Source organism: Gekko japonicus, unplaced genomic scaffold, assembly GCF_001447785.1.
Source record: "Gekko japonicus isolate JY-2015 unplaced genomic scaffold, Gekko_japonicus_V1.1 scaffold342, whole genome shotgun sequence".
NCBI lineage: Eukaryota > Metazoa > Chordata > Lepidosauria > Squamata > Gekkonidae > Gekko > Gekko japonicus.
The window spans coordinates 1003947-1029581 of record NW_015169785.1 but is presented as its reverse complement, the minus strand read 5'-3'; the positions used below and the strand labels follow the sequence as shown (position 1 = coordinate 1029581).

Here is a 25635-nt window from a genome sequence, read left to right as displayed (position 1 = left end):
TCCCACAAGGCTCTATTTTGTCCCCCATGCTTTTCAACAACTATAGAAAGCTGCTGGGAGACATTATCTGGAGATTTGGGCTAAGCAGCCACCAAGATGCAGGTGACACCAAGCTCAGTTCTGTGCTTCCAGCAAATCTCAAGGAAGCTGGGGAAACTGAACAGGAGCCTGGAGGCAGTTTTGGAATGGATGAGGGCTAAGAAACTGAAACTTAATGCTAACAAAATGTAGGTGCTACTGTTCTGGATAGGGCTGCATTCATGCTAAAGAAGCATGTTTGCAGCTTGGGATGCCACTGGACCAAGGATTCCTGTTGGATGAACAGGTAGCTGTGGTGGCAAGGAGTACCTTTTACCAGCTTTGATTGGTGAGCCAGATGCAGCTATTCCTGGGCAGGAATGATCACACCCTAGTAACATGCAGATTAGACTACTGCTATGTGCTCTACATAGGGCTGTCCTTGAAGAATATTGGGCAACTGCAGTTGGTACAGAATGCTGCAACCAGAATGTTCACAGGAGTGAGTCCTAGGGACCATATCTCACCTGGCTTATTCCACCTGCACTGGCTCCCAGTTTGCTTCTGGGCCCAATTCAAGGTGCTGGTATTGACCTTTAAAATCCAATGAGTCCTGAAGCCAGTATATCTTAAGGACCAGATTCTCTCATAGGAACCTACTTGTCCACTCCAGTCATCTTTGGAGGCCCTGCTTTGGGTGCCCCTACAATCAAGAGGCCAGACAGGTGGCAACCCAAGAAACAGCCTTCTTGGGTGCAGCGTGAAAATCTTTGGAACACCCTCCCTGTCTTCCTTCAATCATTGTCTTCCCCCAGCAGGCGAAGACTTTTTTCTTTTGTTTGACTTGCCTCAATAACTGTTACAGGCCATCTTTCCTTGTTGTATTATGTATGCTTGTTAATAAATTTTAACTCAGTTTTAAAATTTTATATACACTTCGTTTTAATGTTGGAATGTTCTAATGTTTTTATGTTTGCTGCCTCAGGGACCCCATTTGGGTAGAAAGGAGATACACAAATGTTTCAAATAAATAATAAAGTCTTCCAAAGTCTAACTGGGGTAGTCAAACAGTGTGAGCTCCAAATTAAAAAGGTTCCCAACTGCTTTTATCAATATACAGCCAAGGACATCTCCAAGCTCTACTTACCGCTGATTGAAATGTTGTTGTCGGACATCAGTGCCATTCAGCACTAGGGCATCCAGAATGTGGACGGCACTAATTCTCCGCTGTGCTTTCCCCTACGGAGAGAAAAAAAGAGGCATATAATAAAGCATGGCATGTTTCCTCCCTGCATATACTTCCTTCTATGAATGACACTAAATGTGGATATACACAGGCTGTCTTCAGCACTAGTGTTCACTTCTCTGATGGTTTCAGTCATTTCCAAACCACGGAGTAAACTGCCGGCCCCAGACATCTTTGTAGAGGATTAACCAAGCAATATTGCAGGCCACCAATGGTTCATGAAGACTGGCAAAATTCTATCAGTATGTCCTCAGAAAAAGTCTGGAAACCTCTGAATTAGGTGAATTATACTCAAGAAGTGCTGGTGGGACTAGAGCAGAGGTCCATCTTTCAGCCTCTTAACAGTGACCAGTAAGATTCCCCAGTTAAGCTCATGAGCAGGTTGTGATGGAGAGAGCCTTGGGAGCTGGTATTCAGAGATCTATTGCCTCACAACACAGAAATTCCATTCTTAATTGACAGCCATTGAAAGACCTGTTCAATTCTTTTGAAAGCAATTTTTGCTAGTGGTCATTACCATATCCTGTAGGAGCAATGTTTTAAAAATTAAGCATTGCACTGCACTGATCCCAAACTTACAGTCAATCGATTCCACAGCATTACCTGGCCTTTAATATTTACAGATTCTTTATGCTGTTCATTATTTTACTACTTCTTATGTTCCTCTATCCTGGTCTACAAATGTTTCCTGAAAGCATTCTGGACAGACCGTGCAGCTCTACCCTTGTCTTTAAATGCTCAGGATCACAAGCTATGGAGGAATCATATGATTCAATCATAGTGTAACAACTTATACAAAGAAAACAGATTTGTTCCTAAGTGACCATGTGGCTGATAATCTTAAAGCAACTTTTGTTCCACAATAAGCAAACTATGGCTCAGTCTTCACCTAAAGGAGAGTAATGACAGCAGCATGGGGTTACACGAACATGTATTTTGAAGAACATTCTGATTATCAGGCAACTACAGAGGAGGCAGAGAAAATCAATAGAAAGGAAACTGACATCTGATATTATTTGCAACTTGGAGCAGTCCAAATCATGAAAGGAACTTAAACACCACCACACTTATCAGAAGCCCCAACCTGAAAGGCCCCTCCTCCCACAAGTCAAATGAACTAAACAGCTAGTGGATGACATTAGCCTCCTGGAGGAAAAGCAATCTCTGACCTCTCCTTTTAGCTCATGAACAATCTCCACAGACAGAAGGGTGTCCCTTGGCAATTCAGTTTTCAAGTCCAATTTTGTCCAGCGATTTGATGGGCGACCATCCCAAGTATATATCTGAGACTTCTGCATGGGAGTGAACAGGAAGGCAGCCAGGTTAATAATCAAAGAAGTTCACACAGAGGAAGTCACACACTCTTGAATGCCACTAGTTCTAGGACTCCACACAGAGACGTTTCCACAGGGGGCTGAAATTTATTATGAAGCATTGAAAAAGAACCACACCTGCTGTCTGAGGAACAAACACAGAACTTTTCCGCTTGTTTAGCAAGCTTTTCTCCCATTCTCATGACATACTCCCAAAAGGGAAACAAATCATCGGAATGACAGAATTGAACAGGCTGTACTTAGCTTGAAACATTATCAGAGAGAGGTTGGCAAAAGAGGCCCACAGATCAACCAACAACCATGATACCATCACTCAGAAATTTTAATCTGCCTTTTCCAGAGTATAAACTACAGCAATTAGGATCTAAAATGGAATTATAAAAGATCTTACAGTGCTTAACAGATGTTTTTTCTACATACTGGAAGTCATGGATACATTCTTTATTTATTATTTAAAATATTTATATCCTTTCTTATTTCCTTTGACTCAAGGCAGCTAACAAAACAACAACTTGCAAGGACATGAAGCCCATTAAAAGATAAAACATACAGGTTTGAAAACAAAGAGCTAGATCTGCTGAAAGAGTTCACTCCCCTCGAAATGCCCTCTGACACAGAACCATCCTGCATGCCTTCCTAAATGTACCCAGTGAAGGCACCCTCCGTATCCACTCTGGCAGGCCATTTCAGAGGACAAGACTTACTGCAGAGAAAGCCTCTGACCCAGCCTTTGCCGTATGGACAGCCCTAAGAGCAGGCACCACAATGAGAATGCTGTCTGAGGAACACAACTGGCATGTGGGAACATACCGGAACATGTGGTTCAATAAGTATGAGGGCCTAGGCCATGAAGGCTTTAAAAATAATAACCGGTAGGTAGCCAGTGCAATTAATGCAACACTGGAGTGAGACATCCCCAGCAGCTGCAGGAGTCCTGCCACTGCATTCTGTATCAACTGAAGCTTCTGAGCTTTCTTCAAAGGCAGACCCCACAGGGAGCACATTACCGGATCATGGATCAGCATGGCTAGGTCTGCAGATTCTAAACAAGAGGACAGCTTGAGAACAAGGTGTAAGTGAAAGAAGGCTGTCTTAGCAACACCCGGCTTATCCATCAGCAGGGCCAGGTCCAAGAAAACACTCAACCTCTTAATTTGTTCTACCAAAGAAATCTTAACCCCGCCCAGGTTTGGTGAATCAACACCAGCCAAACACTCCGCTGTCCCAACTGGCATCAACTCTGCCTTGTTTGGATTAAGCTTCAGTTTGCTAACCACAGCCTAAAGTCACTGGCCTGGATCTTCACAAAGCTGCTTATGGAGGTTTGGACAGTGATACATAAAGTTGGGTCTCACACACATATTGGTGACAAGCCACTCCAAAGCTCCTGATGATCTATGTCAAAGGTTTTACATACATACATCAGATTCCAATTAGCTTATTTTGTCTCTCCCACTGAAACGGTGCTTGCTGCCAGCAAAAAAGAGGGAAGAAATTAACAGGGAGAAATGAATGGAGGGCTGTCTCTTTAACCTCAAAGGCAGCTTATCCACCAAAATACAGTCAACTGTACCAAAAGCTGTTGGCAGATCTAACGATCAGCAGTAATGGATTGCCCTTATCCAACTACAGTTGTTGATCATCCCCTAAGCCAGTAATGCTGATTCAATCTCAATTCCTGACCTGAAGCCAAACTGAAATGGATTAAGGGTTATCACCACTTACCCCTAGGCCTAGAAGGAATTTCTGTTCACTTCCTGAGACCATACATCTGTAATCCAGCACTGACCGGAGCTTATCCAAGGTTTTTGAGTTGAGAAGGGTTGGTTTGTAACTGAAAACTTCTATGTCATCACCCTGAAACAAGTAAGGAGGAGAGAGAATGGTGATACTATACACAGGTCCACTACATCAACTGGCATTAATTTTATTTACTTCGTTTATGCCCCACTTTTCTCTCCAGTGGGGATCCAAACCAACTTACATCATTCTGCTCTCCTCCATTTTATCCACACAACAACTCTGTGTTGTAGACGAGGCTGAGAAAGAGTGACTGACCCAAGGCTACCTTGATGATCTAAACCTGAATCATCAAGATTATAGAACCAGAGAATTGAGATAATTCCTAAAGAGTATTACATGATTAAACAATAACTGAAGGCAGAAATTAGAAAGTCATAATATTAGAGATATGAGATCAAGTTGCAAGAGGTTAATATATGCAGCGAGACAAAAAGATTCTGAGAGGTTGTGATGGATATGCTACATCTTTTTTGGGGGATGCCATTAAGTCACAGCCAACTTATGGCAACCCCATAGGGTTTTCAAGGCAAGAGACATTCAGAGGTTTTTTGCTACTGCCTGCTTCTACGTAGCAACTAGAGACTTCTTTAGTGGGCTGACCCTGCTTAGCATCTGGTCCTGCTAGCTGGGGTTATCCAGGTCAGGTCATGGTGAGCTATACCTTACTCCCCATTAAATTAACACATCACAGCTTTAGAGTGAGAACAACATTTGACAGCTCTCTTTTCAACTGCAATGGAAGACATTAGATCTGCTGCAACTGCTATAACTGCAGATCTGCTACAACCCCCAGTCTCAAGACAACCCATATAGAAAAATTAATTGTAAGGTTAAAAACTAACAAAGCTCTCTCTGAGAGGTGGCTATTTTCCTGCACATATGCTAATGTTTTAAAAAGACAAATGGATTCCTTTAGTTGCCCATTTATTCTCGTTAATAAATTCTTCAGAACTAATGCTTATTGCCTGGCAGAAATCTATTGCTATTCCTATTTATAAAAGAGGTTCAAAAGATAACCCCTGTAATTATAGACCCATATCATCAATTAAAAGGAAACTTTATGTATTATATGTACTTGGGCTTCTATCAGAATAGACTGACTCTCTATCTATAGTAAATCAAGAGTAATCAAGATTCAGGAAGGGAAGACCAGCTACTGATAACCTCTACATGTTAAAGACCACGGAGGTGCCCTTGCAAGTGGCTTCTATCAGTTTTCAGGCTGCATTAGACAAGATATGTGGGAAACTGTGGTTTAAACTCCACAAACATAACAGAGATTCTAGGCTATTGCTTTTTACTTAAGTTACTTCATTATAATGCAAAAATGCAAGTTATGTTGTAATTATTTTGGTCATCTGACTTTTGACATTCTTATGTGTAAAGGAGTATGGCAGGGTTGTGTACTGGCTCCTCTGCGATTTAATTTGTATTTAATTGATGTAATTCAAATTTTTCAAGCAGAGAATTTATATTCTCATAAGCTGGGTAATGAAATAATTTCTACATTATAATATACACATTATATGATAATTATTTCATTAATAAAGGTAAGATTGAAGAAAGCTTTGCAGGCATTATTATGGTATTGTTCTGAAAATAAAATTATTATAAATATTGATAAAACCGAAATCATCTCCTTTGGAACTGCCCCTCATCAACTTATTAATTGGAAAATAGAAGAGTGACCAAGTTCAGTCCAATAAATACTTAGGGCTTATTTTTTATGATAAATTATGTTGGAAATCGCATATAGAACTCTATCAACCCTAGGTAAGGCCAGTAAGGAGATTGGAGCAATTTTAAAATTCTTTTTTTAATGGTAGGAGCACACAGTATTCCTGCCACACTTCAGTTATTTGCTACCAGGATTATAAATCAGTTTTTATATGCAGCACTGGTTTGTGTACAAGCGGTTGTATCTTCTATTGAACCAATTCAACTTAAATTTCTGAGAACAATTTTTAGATCTCCTAGATGTGCACTCTCCATGGCTTTTAAATTAGAAATTAGTTCTATATCACTTATAAATTTGGTCTGGCTAGCAGCATTTAAATTTAGAATTCAATTTATGAGTTTATGAGTAATCAGCATAGCTTTTCTTATACCTTAATGACTGATCGTCATAATCAAATGTGGCTTAAACCAATAGATGAGAAGTTAACCACACTGGGTGTTTTCCCTTTCTTTTTAAAATCTATAGGGCCAAGTACAGCTATTTTAGTAATTAATGACTGAATAAAGGATATTGATTATCAAGAAACACTGGCTGAAGCCCGCAAAGTGTGTTCTCCTCTCTTATTCAATTTAGCTCCAGTGATTCCATTATCAATATGCATGTTATTTATCAATATTAACCATTCCAAGATATTGCCATGCTTTTATGCTGGATAGATTTAATGTTTTACCATGTGCATTGATGACAGGAAGATATAAAAATACCTCAGCAACTTATAGCTTTTGTCCCTGCTCTGATAATTTGATTGAATTATTTTATAGTAGATTTTATAGTCAATCGTGCCTGGATTTACTGGAACTTGTTTGGGCAGATAAAAAACTGTTTCCTGAGCAAAGAGTCTTAAAATGTTATTGGCTGGGGTTGACCCACTCTATAAGTAGCTAAGTTTTTGTCCTCTGCTCATTCATAACCTCTAACCCTTTTCATTGTCTCATGTACTAGGAGGATTTATATACAGTATGATTTCAGGTAACTAATTAACATTGTTCTGTTTCTGTATGGATTGTGGGCCATAATAAAGATTGACTGACTGACTCAAACTGGGGTCATTCCAGATCCTAGGACAACACCCTAACCACTCCATTGGTTCTCACACATAAACTGCTCCAGAACTCTAGGCACTGAGGGAGTACCACTTTCACACCTCAGTGGCTAGTTGACATTTTAACTACTTAAGAAGCAATGCTAGCATAACAAAGCTTTCTGTAATGCTCATTCTTTCAGATAGGAGGTAAAAGAAAAGGATTTAGGGAGCACACTCACATACTTCATCACAATATCAGAGTGTACCTTTAGTGGACAACCTGTTGCTGAGATAAAGTCCAAGTAGTGTGCTTGCATCTTTGGTTTTTATGGTTCCCCGAGAAGGGGGCATGCATTCTGTCTGAGTGAAAAGTCTCACCTGAGTCAATTCAAAGAACTTGGACTTGAGATCAGAAGAAGATGGAGCAACGCGGGCCTGGTCTGGAATCTAAAGCAACCAAAAACCTGATTAATCCAGATGGATCTGGCTCTCACTTTCTATCAAGCCTTATCTTTTGCTGTTAGCACCATGCATGGACAAATGGCACATATAGAAACAGAAAATGCAAACTCAAGTTAAAAGATAATTAGAAAGAACAAAGCTCATGAGTTTGACTTTGCCCTGAGGCTATTGTCCGATCGAAATTTCCTAGTACCATGAGGTTTCCCATTATTTTTGTCCTCCCACTCTTCCTTCTTCATGAATGACAGAATCCCACAAGCAACTCAAGAAAAAGTAGTGGGGGTTTTCAAGCATTATTACAAGCTACCTGTGCAGCTTTTGTACATGTCTGTAAAATGTCCAGCCAGCTCTGGCAATTCACTTAAATGTGCATAATGGAAACATCAGTTCCTTTTCTCAGAAATAAAATACTTTTTTCCCATGCAGTACATGATTAGCCTATAAAATATAATGCCATTAAAATCCACACAATCCAAGAAGGATCAAGCAGGGAAAACAAGTTGCAGCTGAACCAGTTTTCTTTTTCTAAACTCTCAGTGGTGAAGCCCATCGCAGCATCTGGCACCATCTACAAGGTAGTTTCACAAAACGATTATAAAAAGTTTGGCTAGGGCCTACAATGGAGTCTCTCTAAAGAGTTCAAAATGTCCACGATGTTCTCTGGAGAGTGAAACTACTCACTGTTTGGAGACTGTGTAATTATGCGTATATTGTATCACTCCCTTTTATTCTGACTTAATACTTCTAGTTTAATTTTACTCACCTTCAATACAAGATGAGTTTCACATCCTTAAATTCGCCTTTAGGTTCAAGTACATATACAAGCCAAAGAATTTTTCCCACCTTCTGCCAACCCAACATACTTGTTGCTGAAACAGGTAGTGGTAGCAGCCAACAGGCCAGTGGACAAAAGGAGGGAAGGGTCTCAAACATCAAATTGGAGAGGGGGGAACACCCACATCACTCAGGGCACTGTTTTGACAGTGTGCAAGGCATCCAAGCGTACTCTGGAAAATATAGTTTCACATTCCTTGCCAGGCATCCTTGTAAATATCCCTTCCCCAAATGTAACAGGTAACCTGGATGCGGATGAACCAGTGCCTGAGTCACTGCAGGGGGAGGGGATATGGAAGCAAGGAGGCCAAGGAGAATTTTTCCTTCATAACTGTGGAGAAGAGACATAAAGAGACACTCCTCTCTTTCCATCAGTCGGCCCATCTCTACAATATGAGGTAATTAGTTGTTGTAGATTTTCCAGGCTGTATGGCCGTGGTCTTGGCATTGTAGTACCTGACGTTTCGTCAGCAGCTGTGACTGGCATCCTCAGAGGTATAACACAGAAAGACGGAGTACTCTCTGTGTCAAGGTGAGAAGAAAAAAAATGGTAGACAGGTAATTTATATCTACTCAGGAGGGTGGGGTAGGGCTGAGTCATTATCTTGTAGGAGTTCCCCAGGCTATGACGTGTTAATGGAGGAGCTTTCCTGAGGAGGTTCTTTTGCATATGGATTGGCTGTTGAAATTCTAATCTTATCTGTAGTGCTGTTGTAAGATGTAGAGCATTTTGTGTTTTTCAGGACTGGAAACCATGCCCTATTTATTTTTAAACTCTCTTCTTTCCTGTTGAAACTGTGTTTATGTTTATGAATTTCAATGGCTTCCCTGTGTAATCCGACATGATAATTGGATGTGTTTCTCAACGATGAACTAAATCATCTAAGCCACGCACTTCAAGCAAATGGCTACTCCAAGAATGAAATCAGAAGAGTGATTAAACCAAATACAGAGCCCCAACCATGCCTCACAATCTCTGCAGGTAGGACAACCCACTCTGACAAGGAATATATTTTACCCTTGCTTGGGATGCAAGACCTCCTCACCTGGATCAGGCCTTACATGTAGAAGAAATGAAAGGGAGGTACAAGAGACATGCTGTGTAGTTCTGTTATTTAGAGCTACTCACCCCCCAGAGCCGGAGGCATTCTTTTCGGATGTCAGCTTGTCGTGGTTCACTCAAGGTCCTAGAAGTAGTTTTAAAAAAATGTTAACTGTTGCAGCACTAACATAATCCCAGTCCATGAACTACTCCTGCAATGTCAGATTCTTACAATCCACTCACACAGCAATTTCTACACAAAACTTTCTGCACAAATGAGTTCCCTTCCTCATAGACAGGCATTGCTTTCATGTTCTAAAAAGACTCCATCCCACAACAAATGACATGCTGCAAATTTAAGAGTATCAGCATGTCACATTATCGATTTGAACACAAAATATACTGACCACAATCAAAAGAAAAACAAAATCAATGTGGCATATTAGTCATGACTTACTTGACCCCACTAATTTCAACAACTAAGCTCATCTCACTTTCTGTTGAATGAAGCCATTGTTATACCCAGTCCCTCCCATGCCTAATTTTGGGGAACATGTGCAAGATGCAAATCAAACGAACTCATGCAGCCGCCTTATACTGAACCAGACCATCTAACACGCTCCAGACTGTCTACTCTGACTGGCAGCAGCTCTCCAGGGTCTCGGGTCAGGAGGATCTTTCACATCACCCACTCCCTGGTCTTCTGAACTGGAGATGATGAGGTTGAAGTCTGAACCCTCTACGGGCAAGGCAGGTTATCTACCACTAAGCCACCACCTTCAAAAGGAAGGCTCTACTCAGTGAGTATTACTTTGTAACACCTTGAAGAACAGCATACCCAGAATTCAGCCCTTGCCCAATGCAGCACACTTAAAAAAAAAAAAAAAAAAAAAAGATACTCACGTGTCTTGAACAAAGTCACGGATTTTGGCTAGTGCTTTGATCTGAGAATTACAGTAACTGGAAGATAAAACAAGTCTCAATTTTAGAATGTCTTATCTACCATCAAGATTTGACATGCCCATCTGAAGGACATGCAAACCACAGCAACATCAGAAATAACCAAGGAAGGGACCCTGACCCAGTCAGCCCAGGCAAGCCCAATCTCATCAGATCTTGGAAGCTAAGCAGGGCAAGAGTATGACGCAGAGGCAGACAATGGCGAGCCACCTCTGAATGTCCCTTGCCTCCAAGCCCCACTAGGGGTTGCCGGAAGTCAGCTTGACTTGATGACCTAATAATAATAGTAATAATAATAATAACCACCACCACCACCACCAAGGGGCACAGTGCCTGGTGCATTATAACCGATTACACTATCACAACATTGTCAGAGAAATAAGAAACATGTCATTTATATTCTTTCTTCAGAGTAGCAGTTTCAAAAACAGCTACCTTTTGGGGGGGAATCAGGCTCTGTTCCAAAAAATTATAGTTTTAGTATTGCTGCATGTACAGAATATGAATAGCTAGCCAAGATTATATAATTTATATAAAATTATTTTAATGTAAGAAGGTGTCATGTTCTCTGTAGGACTGGGAGACAAGGCCTAGAGGCCTAGGCCCAGGAGACCTGTGTGGGAATGGAAAGCAGACAGCCTACAATCTCCACAATGCTTAGCGACGGTTGTAACCAATCGGTGTCCAGGGATTGTGTGAGGAGATTGGGACTTAAGCTTTGTGGGCTGTGGAACTGTGTTCTTTTCTCTATTGCGGTCTTCTCTCTCACAGAGCTAAAACTGAGGGGACAGTCTGGTCTGAGAGAAAGATCCCTCACTTGGGTCAGAGTGAGTACATCCACAGGCCTGGTATAAAAGGCTGTGGGCCTTGAATAGTAACCAGTTAAGAGAAATAGGTAGCCACGTTAGATTTGTTTTATTTTACCTTTAGACACTGTTATATATTTTAAGCACCTTGTCTTGTTTTCCTTGCCCCATTACTGTATTAATAAACCATTTGTTTAATGTTCTCTGCCCGGTCATCACGCCTATATTTCTTGGCTTAAAAGGGGGCATTTTGGTTGGGGCTTGGGAGAGTACTCTGGGCCTTCCCAAGGGACCCTAAGTCCAGAGTGGTGGCAGAAGAAGGTAGCAACTCACTAGGGGTCATGACAGAAGGGCTTGTTAATTCTACAATAACTTGATTATACTACTACTAATTCATAGCATATAGCAAAAACAGAAAGCAATTAGCCTTCTCAAGGCCAATCACCTGAAGACGAAGTGAAAGACGAAGGGAGAAGAAGGAAGGAATACAACCTGTGGGTTACTTGACTATTCTGTATTCCAAATTCAAACACTGACAAGAAACTAGGTCACTTACTACCTAACTGACCAGTGTTTTTTTGCACACAGATTTATAACATAAGGCCTCTGAGAGAAGACTCTTGTGAGAGGGCTGCTTGGGAAAAGCCACTCACAAGAAGGTTGCCACAACCACATGACTATAGCCCCACTAACCACTACCACCAGGTACAGATCCTGGCTTCTTCTCATTGCTCTTGAACTCACCTCTCATTTGACTGGACCATGTAATCATGGAACTCATGGTCACCCTTGATTACTTCCAGGGGGACAACAAGATTGACATCCTGGTCTGAGTTGCGCAGCTGGTTGAGTTTCCGGTTCACTGAAAAAAGATAGTCCTTCACCTCATCAATGCCAGACTTCAATCCTCTGCATACCACATACCTGCAGGGCAAGAGAGAATCCAGTTACTCACATAAGGTGATGACCCTTTGATTTATTGTGGAGTGGGCCTTCTTTGGCAATGACTACAGTGAAGGTGGAAGGTATGCTGCTTGGGCATTATACTTAAAACTATTTAAAAGGCTGTAAAAACAAGGAACTGCAGGAATTTCCATTATTTAACAAGGACAAGAGTTGTCCTATACACTGGTTTGTTGTTTGTCTAAATCATGTTTGTTTCTTTGTGAGCTGCTTTGAGTCCCCAGTTGGTACAGAAGTGGAATAGAAATAAATAAAAGATCTGTCTGCTTTTCTCAGGGTCTGTCACTACACAAAATAATTGCCTCCACTTGATACTAAGCCATTGCTGACCATTTACAATCTGATGAGGCAACAAATTTTAAATCTTGTATTGCATTAAAGCCCTTTTGCTAACCACTCACAGAAGAAAGCGTTAAGATATTTAAAAAAGCAAAACAAAAAGAAAGTGGTTAGGTAGTCAGCAGTCTTGCAGCCCTGTCAAATACTTTTTACTCCTCTAGCCCTTAAAACAGTTCTTCCTTATCTTCCGAGAGAGGTTTCTTGCCACAGACTTTGTATAAGACCTGCAGATACAGAAATCCTTTTATCAGATCGGTCATCCCTCTTCCTCCCCTGCCCATGAGGTAGCCAGGCCGTCTGGAATGGGGAGTGATCTCAGTTTGCCACCTGGAGTTTTAACTTTATTTATTGGTACTGCTGTATTTTCACTGTACAGTTTTTATGTTCTCATTCATTTTTGTGCATCACCCAGAGGCCTGCAGTAGCAGGGATGGGCAATTAAAAATGTGAATAATAATAAGAACAACAACAACAACAATTATAATAATGAAATAGCTACTTCAATCTCGACCCATCTCAGTCTCACCTCTCCGAATTGGCAGGACGGCTCGTCACAGGTTTGAAGATTGATACACGCTCAAAGCAGCAGTACAGCAAGTATACTAGGCCAACACTGAATGGTGTGAAGAGGTCAAAGGTTTTGCAGACAAAATGCCCTCCTTTAAAAAAAACAACCCAGAAGTTAGCAGCTCACAAAGAATGAGGCAAGAGGCACAGCATTTATTATTTAACAAATCTATATGCCACCCTTCTTCTAAGGTACACATAGGACGGACTGGGGTTTACCACCTCCCATTCCCACAACTACATGTGACATAGGGTTAGGCAGAGAACATGGGCCCCTGTCAAGGTTATGCATGCAACAAGCTCTGTGGCCGAGGAGGAATTTCAGCGCAGATGCTGCTGCCTTATACTGAGTCGTATGAAGATCAGCAGTTGTCCAGGTTCTCAGGTTTATCACATCAGGAAGGGTTACTACTAAAAGCAACACACCCGACTAGACAAACTGGACATGGGAAGAGAAAGGGAGTGAGCATGGGGCTAGAAACACAAATAGAAAAACAGTACAGCAAACAATAGAATACACGAGAGTAACAACACAGAGGCACACAAATAAAATGCTGGGGAACCAAGCATGGGTGGAAGGTAACAAGGGCACATTCCAGAGGAGCAAGACTGGAGAATGACAGCTTGACTCTAAATAGGTTTTCTCAAAATAAGTCCCATTAAGTTCAGTAGAACTTGTCACCTGGGTAATATGCTTAATATAATATGCTTAATATTACCAAATGCTCCAACCTTGGAAGCTCCAAACTTCAGAAGTTTAAGCAGAGTAAACATGAACACATGAAGCTGCCTTACAAAGAGTCAGACTATCAGTCTATGGAAGTCACTATTGCCTACTTTGACTGGCAGCAGCTCTCCAGTGTTCGATGGAGGTTTTTCACACCATCTACTACCCAATCCTTCTAACTGAAGATGCTGGGGATTGAAACTGGGGATTTTCTGAATTCAAGGTAGATACTCTACCACTGAGCCACAGTCCTTGTCACCCCCCCCCCCCCAGCCACACCATTCAAATATTTTCAATCAATCGTTCAACCAAGGTAGACAATCTGGCTCCTATTTAGGAAGGAACCAGTGTTCCCTCTAAGCTGTGCTAGGGGATGCTGGTGCACAAAGTTTTAGTGGGCTGCTCAGAGGTTTCAGCTTCCTGCACACAAGCCTTTCCCCCCTCCATTGGAAACAATGGAGGATGGGGACAACTCCTTCTGGGGTCCATAGAATTGAACCCCCTGGTCCAATCAAACATCAAACACCAAGGAGTGTCCCCGTGCCCTGGCCTACCATCTACATCCTGTGCCTGCCGCACAAATACAGTCAAACAAACCGAGCTGGTGAGAATATCGTCATGACTGTACCATCACCTTAAGTAGTATCACTAACCTGAAACCTTTGCTCTTGCACTTTATTAGACCATGTTTCAGCACTTTAGGATCATTTTAAATGAAATGTTATGTCATTTTATCTTTATGTTATTTATGACTGGTTTTAATTGTATGTATATGGAGTTATATGTAAGCCACCCTGAGCCTGCCTTGGCGGGGAGGGTGGGATATAAATTGAATAAATAAATCTTTTTGAAACTGGGGGAAGGGTTTGAGGAGAGGCACCAGCAGCTATGCTGAAAATTTGACGCCTCTACCTCCAAAAACAGCCCCCACCCATTGAGCTCCAGATACCCCCATATCAACTCTCCATTATAGCCTATGGGGCCCCATTGACTATAATAGTCCCCATAGGCTATAATAGAGCAGGAAAAAAATCAATATTTTTGTATACCCCTTGGAGCCGGGAAAAATTAACTTTTTGCACAACAGTACGATTTGTAAGCTGCCTTGAGTCACAGGGAAAAGTGGAATATAAATATTTGAATAAATAAGTAGTTTGGCAGGTCGATAACATTTAAACAACTTCCTGTTTGTTAGGTTAGGCAGGGTTCTGACAGTGATTGTTCCTCCTCTATTATACTTGACCTGTAATGCTGGTTGTCATATTTCACTAAAAAAACAACAACACCCCAAACTAAACTGCAAGACCCCCCCCCCCCCAAAGTGCTGGTATGTTTTCTAAGGTTCAGCACAGGGCAACAGTCTGAGGGTAAGTCTACCAATATAGTGAATTTGGGTGGGTAGACCTGTTTTCCAGAGGCCAGGTCTACCAACATAGTCGAAAGGGGCAGGTAAAACCATTCTCCAGAGGCCTGATCTACCCCCATAGAAGACATTTTCTGTAATGAAATTTGACTTGATTCTGTGTTCTCTTATAATGTTTAGCTTACTCTTAAAATATAGTTTAAATATAGTTTAAAAGAATTCATTCTGAGATTTTTACAAGGTTATGGAAATAATCTTCTAAAAACCTAATTTATGTGATGTAGACTTGCTCACAACTTTAATACTACTAGCTTTTTTTGCTCACAAGGTACAATTTTTGCTCACAACACTGTGGAGCTTAGAGGGAATACTGGAAGGAACGCCAGCTAAAAGAAATATAAGAGACCAGAACATGCGAACTAGAGAATCTTATCTCTTAAAAAATATTTTCAAGGGTGATACCTCAGAATGAGATAGGAAAAGCTTTAGAACACCCAGCTATAAAGCCGCAATGAAGAAAGAGGAAAAGAAAGTGCTGTAGTCACCTGTCCGTATAACAGAGAGTCCTGTGAGGAACTGGCAAAGCGTCAGCTGTTTGCTTAGAATCTCTTGGATGTTTTCCTGCCCCTCGACAGAGAATCCCTGAAATACACATAAAATGAACAATGGTCTTTAGAGCAAATTTGCCCAGTACTGCATTCTGTATAACAAATAATTAATTTTACCTTATCATTAAACCTTCATTCACAAAGCACTACCAGCACCACATTAAAAAAACCACTGAAGTTTACAGTTTTGTTAGTTGTAAAGGCTCAGTAGAGTTTTTCATTAATTAGAAATGTAGGGTCTGTACCTAAAATAAATAACTAAAAAAGAATTAGCTGTATAATAATTAGAGGTCATGAAAACTGCTAATAGTCAAAGACATTTCTAACTCGTTTACAAAGCTGTACTATGTAAAATTGTATATAAGGTATTGGTTCTTTTATTTCAGTGCTAATAAAACCAATTAATTAACCTCCTAGCAAACAAAAACGACCTCATCCCACATATTCATTTATTCAGATATTTATACCTTGCTTTTCCCCTCAATGGGGACAAAGAGGCTTACAACATCATTCTCCTCTCCACCATTTTATCATCACAACACTGAGAGGTAGAGGTTAGGCTAAGAAGAGGAGTGAATGAAGAGGAGGCTAAGAAGAGGAGTGAATGGTACAGGATCACCCAACAAGCTTCCATGGCAAAGTAAGGATTCGGATCTGGGTCTTCCAAGTCGTAGTCACACATGAACACACACACATCAGACCATCAGTAGTATCTACTCGGACTGGCAGCAGCTCTCCAGGTTCTCACATAGAGGTCTTTGATATCACCTACTGCCTGGTCCTTCTTAATTGGAGATGCCAGGGATTCAACTGGGACTTTTTGCATGCCAAGCAGATGCTCTACCATGGAGCAACGGCCCATCCAGCATTCTAAATTCTATAACATTTCCAAAAGTAAACTAATGTTCTTTTTCCAATAAGTGTCAGAACCCACAGCCAACAACGAAGTACACGCATTCAGGAACGGTAATACTTTTATTGCAGAGCTATAGATGCAGTAACATAAGCACTGTTAAGAATGGCGGCGGCCCCTTGGGCATTATAGGATATAGGGTATTCGTATGCACACACACCCCCATAGCACTGGCCAATTAGGCACCCTCCCGCGCACGGGATAAAGCATGAAGACAGTTAGGTAGCTAAAGCTGAGAATCTCCCACGGTACCTAGGAGAAAGCCAGACAATACAACTCTCTCCTGCACGTCTGTAAAGATAAGCGTTTCAGTGCAAAGCAGAACAAGCATAGAAAGGAATGCAATAGCAATTAACCAGACACAGACTGAGCTCCCCAACCCCCATGGCAGCATAGCTGACAATAAGCTCAGTGCACCACCATATTTATAGTGAGTGAAATGTGACAGCACACACAAATCAAGATTGTTAAGTCTTAGTGACTCAGCATGCAAAAGGAAAAAATAGGAGGAACCTACCCCATCAGCCATCAAGAAGTGCACTCCCTTGCGATCTGTGTTGTCCAGCACAAAATTCTGGAAGGCTGTGATGTTTTCAGGACGGGTGATGTCCCCATCTCCCTCAACTCCTCCTTCACCTATGGGCATAATATGTCATTGCAGTCACTTGCCACAGAACAATTTCTAAAGATTTCCCACCATTTTTATTTTTAGAAGCCAAACCACTTTAATGCAAAGAAAGCAGTCTAAGATGTCGGTCTGTGTCTACTACTCTACTAAGCAGTCTCAAGCTCGTCTCCAGCCTAAACAGCCTTCCTCACCCAATGGAAGAGCCACAAGTCAGTGGAAGGCTCCTCAGGAGGGGAGAACTTCCTCCAGCCAAAACCGGCTGCCCATGGTTTTGTAAAATACATGCCACTTCTGTGACCTCAAAACTGTAAAGTTGTGCTGCTTCTTAATATTTCTTCTTGACAGTTTTCAGATGAACAGTATCCATTATGCAGTATAGAAATGGTATGAAGTGGTCACAAGTCTGGTTCCTGCCTGTCTAGGAACAATCTCAAGAATGGCAACCAAATCTCCTATGGCATACTATAAGACAACATCTAAAATACCTCCAGCTTGTCCCCAAAAACATCACAGATGTAATAAGACTACTATTCAACACTCAGAAGTCTTTCACCTCACACTAAAAATGAAATACATACTTATACTTGGTCAAGATGGGTAGTCGTATTACTCTTTTCTACTGCTACAGACAGACAAAGTGTCTAGTAGCACCTTAAAGACCAACAAAATTTGTGGTAGGGTATGAACTTCCGTGAGTCACTGCTCACTTCTTCAGATATCTGCAGAAGTGAGCAGTGACTCCCAAAAGCTCATACCAGACCACAGATGTTGTTAGTCCTTAAGGTGCTACTGGACTCTTATTCTTTTCTAATGCTTATGCTTGAACACGCTTCATGGTCATGCTCGACAGACATACCATAATAAGGTTCAAACAGCTCACTGGAGGCAGCATAGAAATCCTCCACTTTGAAGTCATTTGGTCCTTTTAAGGTCATCCCAAAGCCCTTTGCATGCCACTTCTTCCTCCAGAGGACGTACTCTGAGAAGCCACCAGGACCAGCACATACATCAGCAAAGTATAAGAGTTCTGCACCATGTTCCTTGATCAGAGGCCTCTGCAAAAGGAGAAGGAAAGAGAGTCAAGCACCCCAACAGAAGCCTCCCACCATCAAAGCCAACAGTTACACCCCCTAAGGTTACATGCCTGCTTGCTGGACCAATGTTTTGAAAAGGAAAAGTGAGGATTTCCCCACCCACTTCTCCATTCAAAGGTACCAGTGATTTTGAAATATAGAGAGACCCTCACCCCACGAGAATCCTTGGGATTTGTAAACATGTAGTCGAAAACATAGTCTATGTTTGCCATCTTCATCGCAGCTCTGTGAATGTAAGATGGACACCTGTTAGGAGCCTGGTCTCCGCAGGTTTAAGGGCGCTGCAAACCAAAGAACCTCCATTGACCTGTTTAGGAAGAAGGCTCCTCGGATCATCTCATAGGGGTTGGATCTTGTACGTGCTCGGCGCATCTCCTCTCCACCCAGCTCATCAAACACGCTCTATAAAAAGAAGGGACAAGCCTGTTCCAAGACACAACTGGACAGGATGCTTTCAAGCTCCATACATATTTTGCCCTTAGCGTACATCTAATGACAGCCACTTAGTTATGAGAAACAGAGATGGTCTGATCATTCCATCACACAAGGTCAATGAAAATTATAATTAAGGTAGCAGTAGAACAAATATGTAGTCATGCTACAACAAACTTGAGAGTGCAACCACAAAGGAAGCCAAAGTTGTCTCTTCTGGGCCAGATTGTTATTTCAGTAAGCAAGAAAAGAAAGGCTCATCTTCTAGCAGGATATATCTCTTTGGTTATGTCTCCACCCTCTAACAGAGGACAGTCACCTTGCAGTGCAGCATATTGTGCAGGAGTTCTTCTCCACAAAATTCTGTTTCGTCTTCAATCGCCAGTTTCTTCTACAAAAAGGAGAAGACATGAATCAACAAATTGAACCTGTTGCCCTGCTCACAGCCAAGACACCTTCCAGAGCACACAGGTGAGCACTGCAAATAAAAGAATCCAAGATTGAGAATCAACCTCACAAATTCTTTCTCAAAGGCACATGGATCAGGAGTGGCAAAATAAGGAAGTATCGCTGTTACTTCTCTCCATGCCTGGAAATCAAATCACAAGAAGTAAAAAAGAGAACATCAGCCTCTCAAGTCCTCGGCTTCCAATAAGGCCAGATGCAAACCCAACAGAGAGAAGAGCACCTGCTCAGACTGAAGCTCTCTACTCCCTTGTTTATTTACTTCATTTATGCCCCACCTTCCTCCCCAGTGGAGACCCAGAGGAGCTTACACTGCTCTCCTCTTCTCCATTTTTTTCCTCAACAGAACCCTGTGAGGTAGATTAGGCTGAGTGTGTGACTGGCCCAAGGTCACCCATCAAGCTCCCATGGCAGAATGGGAATGTGAACCTGGGTCTCCCAAATTCCAGTCCACTCCTATACCACACTGGCTCTGTTTACCCACAGTGCTGGCACAATTCACTCTGTCCAACACAGAAGAGGCTGGTTTAAGTAACGCCATCAACCATCTGCCACAACAAAGAAGGGTTTTCTCCAATTTAAGCAGCAGCCTATTATTACTTTTTTAAAGAGATGCAGCATCATTTGTAAGGTGGCTGTCCTCTGTGTGGACGTGCTGAGCACCATAACAGAGGACTGGGACTAGACTGAACAGAGGACCTGCAAAGTATGCAGGAAAACTCTGCTTTAACCATCAACACCCTAAAAAAAACTGATTGTGACCAAGGGTTTCACATGCAAAGCGGTCTTCTCACACTTGCTAGCAAATGCTAGCTTGCAGATGCTGTCAGAGCAGAAAGCCACAGAGAAAAGAATTATTTGTTACATTTTTATCTTGCCCTTCCTTCAAAGCGCTCAGGACAAAGAATGATTCTCCACTCCCCATTTTATCTTCAAATCAAATATGTCAATAAAGTTAAGATGAAACTAATTGGCCCAAGATTAACCAATGAGCTTCACAGTGAGTAGGAATATGAACTTCTGTCTCCCTAGTCCTAGGTCAACACAGTCTTACCCACTTCACCACAGTGGTTTGCCACATGCCCTCTTTAATCTGGGGCTTGCTTCATCTTATGCGTGGGCCAGGATTTTAAAAAGTGTCCAAAGAACTTGCTTTCTCTAAGACAAATTCTCCTCCATCCACGGATTCTCTAAGCTATGGAAGGGGTTCTCTCCCATATTCACAAAAAGAGCACCCATCTTGCTAGCCTCTTTATCACACACACCCATTTTGTGACATTGACCATTCTGTGCCTGCCACTTATGCAGGGCCCACTGCAGACTGGAAGGAAGCAAGATGGCAGAAGAACAGGCAGAAGTGAGGACACCCAGCCTGACAGCATTACAGTCACGATGGCAAGTTGAGATATTCACAAGCAGCTTGATAAGCTCAGACAGACATCAACTGGCACAGTGAAGCTCAGAGAGAAGCTGATCCACTAAGACAGTGAAAGCTTTCAGAACCTTATTCAAAGAATTCTAGCACAACCAAGGTAGCCTTGGCAAAATTCCTCTCAGTCCTTGGTACATTTCAACCTAAGAAAGATCCCAGTGGCATTGGTCTCTTTCACACAGCTGACATAATTAATACCACCTCTAGAACACCTCATTCTTGATCCAAGTCTTCCCTTCCTTTCCTTATATGGAAATTTTCTGACATTATGGGAATGCTTTTAGATACACTTCCATCCAGTCAGAAGGCTTTCCACTTAACTCATCAGCATTTCCTTCTTGTTCCCAAGCCTGAAAAAGATCAAACACTTTGCTTTATATTGCTTCTGTTCCTCATATCTGGAGCCACAACAATCCCCCCATGGGTGCTTAATAACACACTCTGCCGTGTACATCATCAATTTCCTTGTTATGCTCAGTCCTGTATTGTGTGACATTCACTCAGGTCCCCCCACTGACCCCAACATCCCTCTTGGAACTGCAAGTGTCATTATTGGTGGAGTTATGAGGCCCATTTATATTATTGGCTGCCTAGGGACTTAGAGACCAGCCTAGGTGACTTTCATGTATAGAGCCATGCCAGCATAGATAATATAACCTTCTGTTTTCCTGGCTTCTTCACCTCACTAATTTCCAACAGTCAAGCTAACCCATTGCACAACTGTGTACAGTTGTTGGGAACATTTCCATTTACTGAGGACATTTTAGTATACAATGCCACTTACGTGCCCAATATTATTCTGACTATGTGAGTATCCTGCTCAATAAAAGTCTCTTAGATGTATCAGATCTCAGTGCTCTCTTCCAACTAGGATTTGTGTCCATATCACCTCAACAACTATTTACACATGATGTTAGAACATTAGCCTGCAGCTCCTTTACAGTATCTGAGAGGTAGAAGAACAAAGATCATTTCTTTAGCTTGGCTCCCCAGTTGGAATTGGGCCCAACTGGAAAACTGGGCCTCTTTCACAATGACATGTACTTAGTATACACATGTCAGCTCAAGCACACACAGGAACAAAGGGCTGCAAACAGGTCAAAATGCTCACCTGTTCAGCAACAGAGTGGGGTGAACACCACTCACTTCATTTTTGCTTATTGAAATAGCCATGTAATGCAGGGGAACTGTTGTAGCTCCAGATATGGGGAAGAAGACAATGAACATAGTGGCTACTTAATGCTGGACTTGTTGGACCATTCAGCCAACAAGAATATTGCTTTTTTAAAAAGAAAGGTGTGTGCTGAAGCTGCTGCTATAAGTGAGCTGGGGGGGCTATTTTGAAGAACATTTCAGCCACAAGCTATTTCTTTACATCACAAATATTCACCCTTAAAAATGCAGTGAAGACCTAATAAAAAATCCTGTGGGGAAGGTCATTAATGGACAACCCATACAGGAAACTGGAAACTGAGGCTCCATGTGCTGCAATACCGAAAACCACCAGTGGGTTCATATTGTTCCTAGACTCACAATGGCTCTCCATAAAAGAGTCCATTGAGCTTCACACCTGGAAGATAAATGCAAGAAGCAAGTTCTGGTCAATAATTCCTTTCAGTAAAAACAAGTAACAGCATGCAAGTCAATGGGGGGGGATAGGTCTATCTTAACTTTGATTTTTAGCAGACTATCCAAGAACAGCAGCAGATCCTCATACCCCAAAGCAGAAGCAAAAACTGGCATATTTGCAGCTCAAGCAAAAGGCGGAAGGTGAGTTCTGTATAAACAGTTCTAAGTGTCACAACAGAACATCAGCAGCTGCCAGCAGATAATTAAGAAAAAAAACCTGCCAGCTTCCAAGAAATATTTTTTGCTCTCTGCTGCTGTTTACAGTTCTGGCTATGCACTGCTGCTTTGCAAACTGTAACAGTTGTAATATGTTATGCCAAATACTGACAGAACATTATACAAAATGAGAGCATCATTGCAGGATCTGTGGCTTTGATCAGCTTGGCAAAATATTCAAGGTTTTGTTACATGGATGAAGTTTAGCTGTGCTGTAATCTAACACAGATTTGGGCAAGGAAAGAAGAGCCCAACAAGATAATGAAGATGAAACATTCCTCTGAACCCAGCCATGTACAGATAAAGTTTCTTTTAACTCTAGAAAAAGACAAAGAGCTATTACTTTTACAGGTATTTTTAAATAAGATGGCTATTAGTTTCCAGATTACTGCAAAACATTGTTGAGGGCTTTTAAATTTAAACCCCTGTGGCCATGAAACTCACTAGACGAGCGTGGGTCAGTCACACAAGTTCAGTCTCAGCTATCTCACAAGGGTGTGTGAAGACAAAATGGGGAGAGGAACTACATACACCACACTTTGAAGGAAGGGCAAGGTAAAACATAATAAACAAATAAATTACAAGGGGAATTCTTTGTGGTCCACAAAATTTGGCACTTAAAATGTCAGGAGCTAATCACTGGAACATATGCTGCCCTTTTTGAAACAACTACATTGGCTGCCAGTCTGTTTCCAGGTTCAATTCAAGGTGTTGGTTATGACCTTTAAAGCCCTTCATGACACCTGAGACCCACGTATGTGCAGAACTGTCTCCTTCCATATGTCCCTGTGTGCCGGCTGCAGTCTTTAGGTACCCCTTTGTTGTCTATCCCACCACTCAGAGAATGGCTCGTCCGGCATCAACCAGCTAGCCCGGGCCTTGTCCACAGTGCTTTTCAGGAGGCACTGGAGGGCTGCTTGTTTGCCAGGGATTTACCAATGGCGGGCATCTTTTAAGGAGGGGAGAGGGAAGGGATTTGGGGATAACTATTTTATTCTTTGGTTTTAGCTGGGAATGTTTTAACTATTATTGTAAGCTGTCTTGAAACAAGAGGAAATGCAGGATGTAAATGTTTTAATAAATAAATAAATAAAAGCTTACAAAAATCATGGTGACTTTCCTATTTACGCTTTAACATAATTAATTAATTAATTAAATTCATTTCTATCCCACCCTCCCCGCCAGGGCAAGTTCAAGGCGGCTTACACAAAGATAGTTAAACAGATAAAACAGGCAGTTGAATAAAATCACAATAAATAAGAAATAAAAACATAAAGTGCTAGTATGAATCGTAGAGCGATAGCGAGCATTAGCAACATCTGACAAATCATACATATCATAGTCTGCGTCATATCGGTGGGTACAGGCTGTTAATATTGGGGCGAGGGCCTCAGTTTATGGAGAGCGGCTCACTAATGGAAGGCCTGGTGGAAGAGCTCCATCTTGCAGGCCTTGCGGAACTGTAAAAGGTCCCGCAAGGCTCTGATTTCTTCCAGGAGCTTGTTCCACCGGTATGGAGCTGCCACAGAGAAGGCCCTGGCCCTCATCACAGCCAGCCTGGTTTCTCTGGGGCCCGGAAGGGCCAAACAATTTGGGGTCCCCAATCATAGTGCTCTCTGGGGTATATATGGGGAAAGGTGGTCTCTTAGGTATGTAGGCCCCTGACCATAAAGGGATTTAAAGGTAAGAACTAGCACCTTGAACCAAATTCGGTATGCTATAGGCAGCCAGTGCAGTGCTTTTAGAAAGTGGATATCATTTTGGGGCAAGTGATGCTCTGTCATCTTGGTGCTTGGGGGGGTCAACAGTGGGATGGCTTCTAATGTCCTGGCCCCACTGGTGGACCTCCTGATGGCACTGGTATTTCTGGCCACTGTGTGATACAGAGTGTTGGACTGGATGGGCCTTTGGCCTGATCCAACATTGGCCTCTCTTATGTTCTTATGTTCTTATTTTAGTCATATTTACTCAATCATATTAATATTATTTTGAGCAATGTTGACTTTATTTTGTAGTTCTACCTAGGGAAATGCATTCAGCACACACTAGGATCTGCACAATGAGCAGAGCTGTGGGGCATAAACATGAACTTTCCCAAAATAGGTGCCTAGCCCCCTTCTCAAATTGTGACCCCATGGGTCATCAGCCCTTCAGGGACATCATGAGGGTTGAAGTTGGGAATTGCAGTGAGACACCCTCCATCTCTTCTGCAAGCAGAGGGGCCAACTGTGAGTAGAAAGGAAGCAAAAGATCCAAGCTAAAGTTTTCTGCAGCAATCCACACATAGCACCTCAGGACTCTATCCCCACTCTTTGGATTTTATCTGGTGGTGTCTTTACATTTCTTTCCCTTACTTCATAGTCTAAATACCTTTCCTACTGTCATCCAGTCCTTCATTTCCTCAGCATCTGGAATTTCAGTAGTGCATTCTGGGAACCAGTCCACTTGCTCATAAGCACTAGCCTGCAAACACATGAAAGGAAGATCTGAACTGAGGACCATTCATTCCAACAAGATGAACTCCCTAAGGTATGGAAACCTGACAGAACAGTCTGTACCTTGGGGATTCAAAATAAGTATTTCAAAGAATATTAGTGTGTGTTTTTAACATTCATAGAGAGCAAAATATTGTACTTCCAGTGTTTTTTATTTTAGCCAGCACCCTGGGAATCTGAAGCCAGAAGCTACATGGATTTCCCAGCCATTAACTCTGAAACTGAGGGTCTGTCACCAGCCTCACGGGAGCAAGTAGCAGGAGAGGGCCATACTAGACCCCCCTGCTCCTACCTCTGGCTCATCCTTCCAGTTGATGGTCAAGTTTCCATCAAAGCCTTTCAGAGTCAGCCCCAAGCCTCTTCTTCCTTTCTGCTGGGAGGTCTCAACGATCTCTTGGCTCCCTTGGCCGTACTTCCCAAGACCGACACCTTCTCGAAATCCCATCTTGGCCTGTAAGGCAATGCACAAAAAGCATTTTGATAATATCTGGCAGCAA

The 25635-nt window shown here is 42.0% G+C and overlaps 1 protein-coding gene across 1 annotated transcript in view; it reads right to left on the bottom strand.

Moving 5' to 3' along the window:
* The window catches only part of CMTR1 (cap methyltransferase 1), a 55605-nt gene that overhangs the window by 18006 nt on the left and 11964 nt on the right, over positions 1-25635 (bottom strand). The window contains exons 4-19 of the mRNA XM_015416939.1: positions 25431-25589; positions 25014-25106; positions 19221-19292; positions 18777-18871; positions 18622-18694; positions 18232-18430; positions 17265-17383; positions 15772-15868; positions 13096-13228; positions 12012-12191; positions 10405-10461; positions 9589-9646; positions 7542-7610; positions 4324-4455; positions 2434-2556; positions 1166-1257 (exon numbers count right to left, since the gene is read on the bottom strand). Coding sequence (XP_015272425.1) covers positions 1166-1257; positions 2434-2556; positions 4324-4455; positions 7542-7610; positions 9589-9646; positions 10405-10461; positions 12012-12191; positions 13096-13228; positions 15772-15868; positions 17265-17383; positions 18232-18430; positions 18622-18694; positions 18777-18871; positions 19221-19292; positions 25014-25106; positions 25431-25589 — 1751 coding nt within the window. The remainder of the gene's footprint in view (positions 1-1165; positions 1258-2433; positions 2557-4323; positions 4456-7541; positions 7611-9588; positions 9647-10404; positions 10462-12011; positions 12192-13095; positions 13229-15771; positions 15869-17264; positions 17384-18231; positions 18431-18621; positions 18695-18776; positions 18872-19220; positions 19293-25013; positions 25107-25430; positions 25590-25635) is intronic.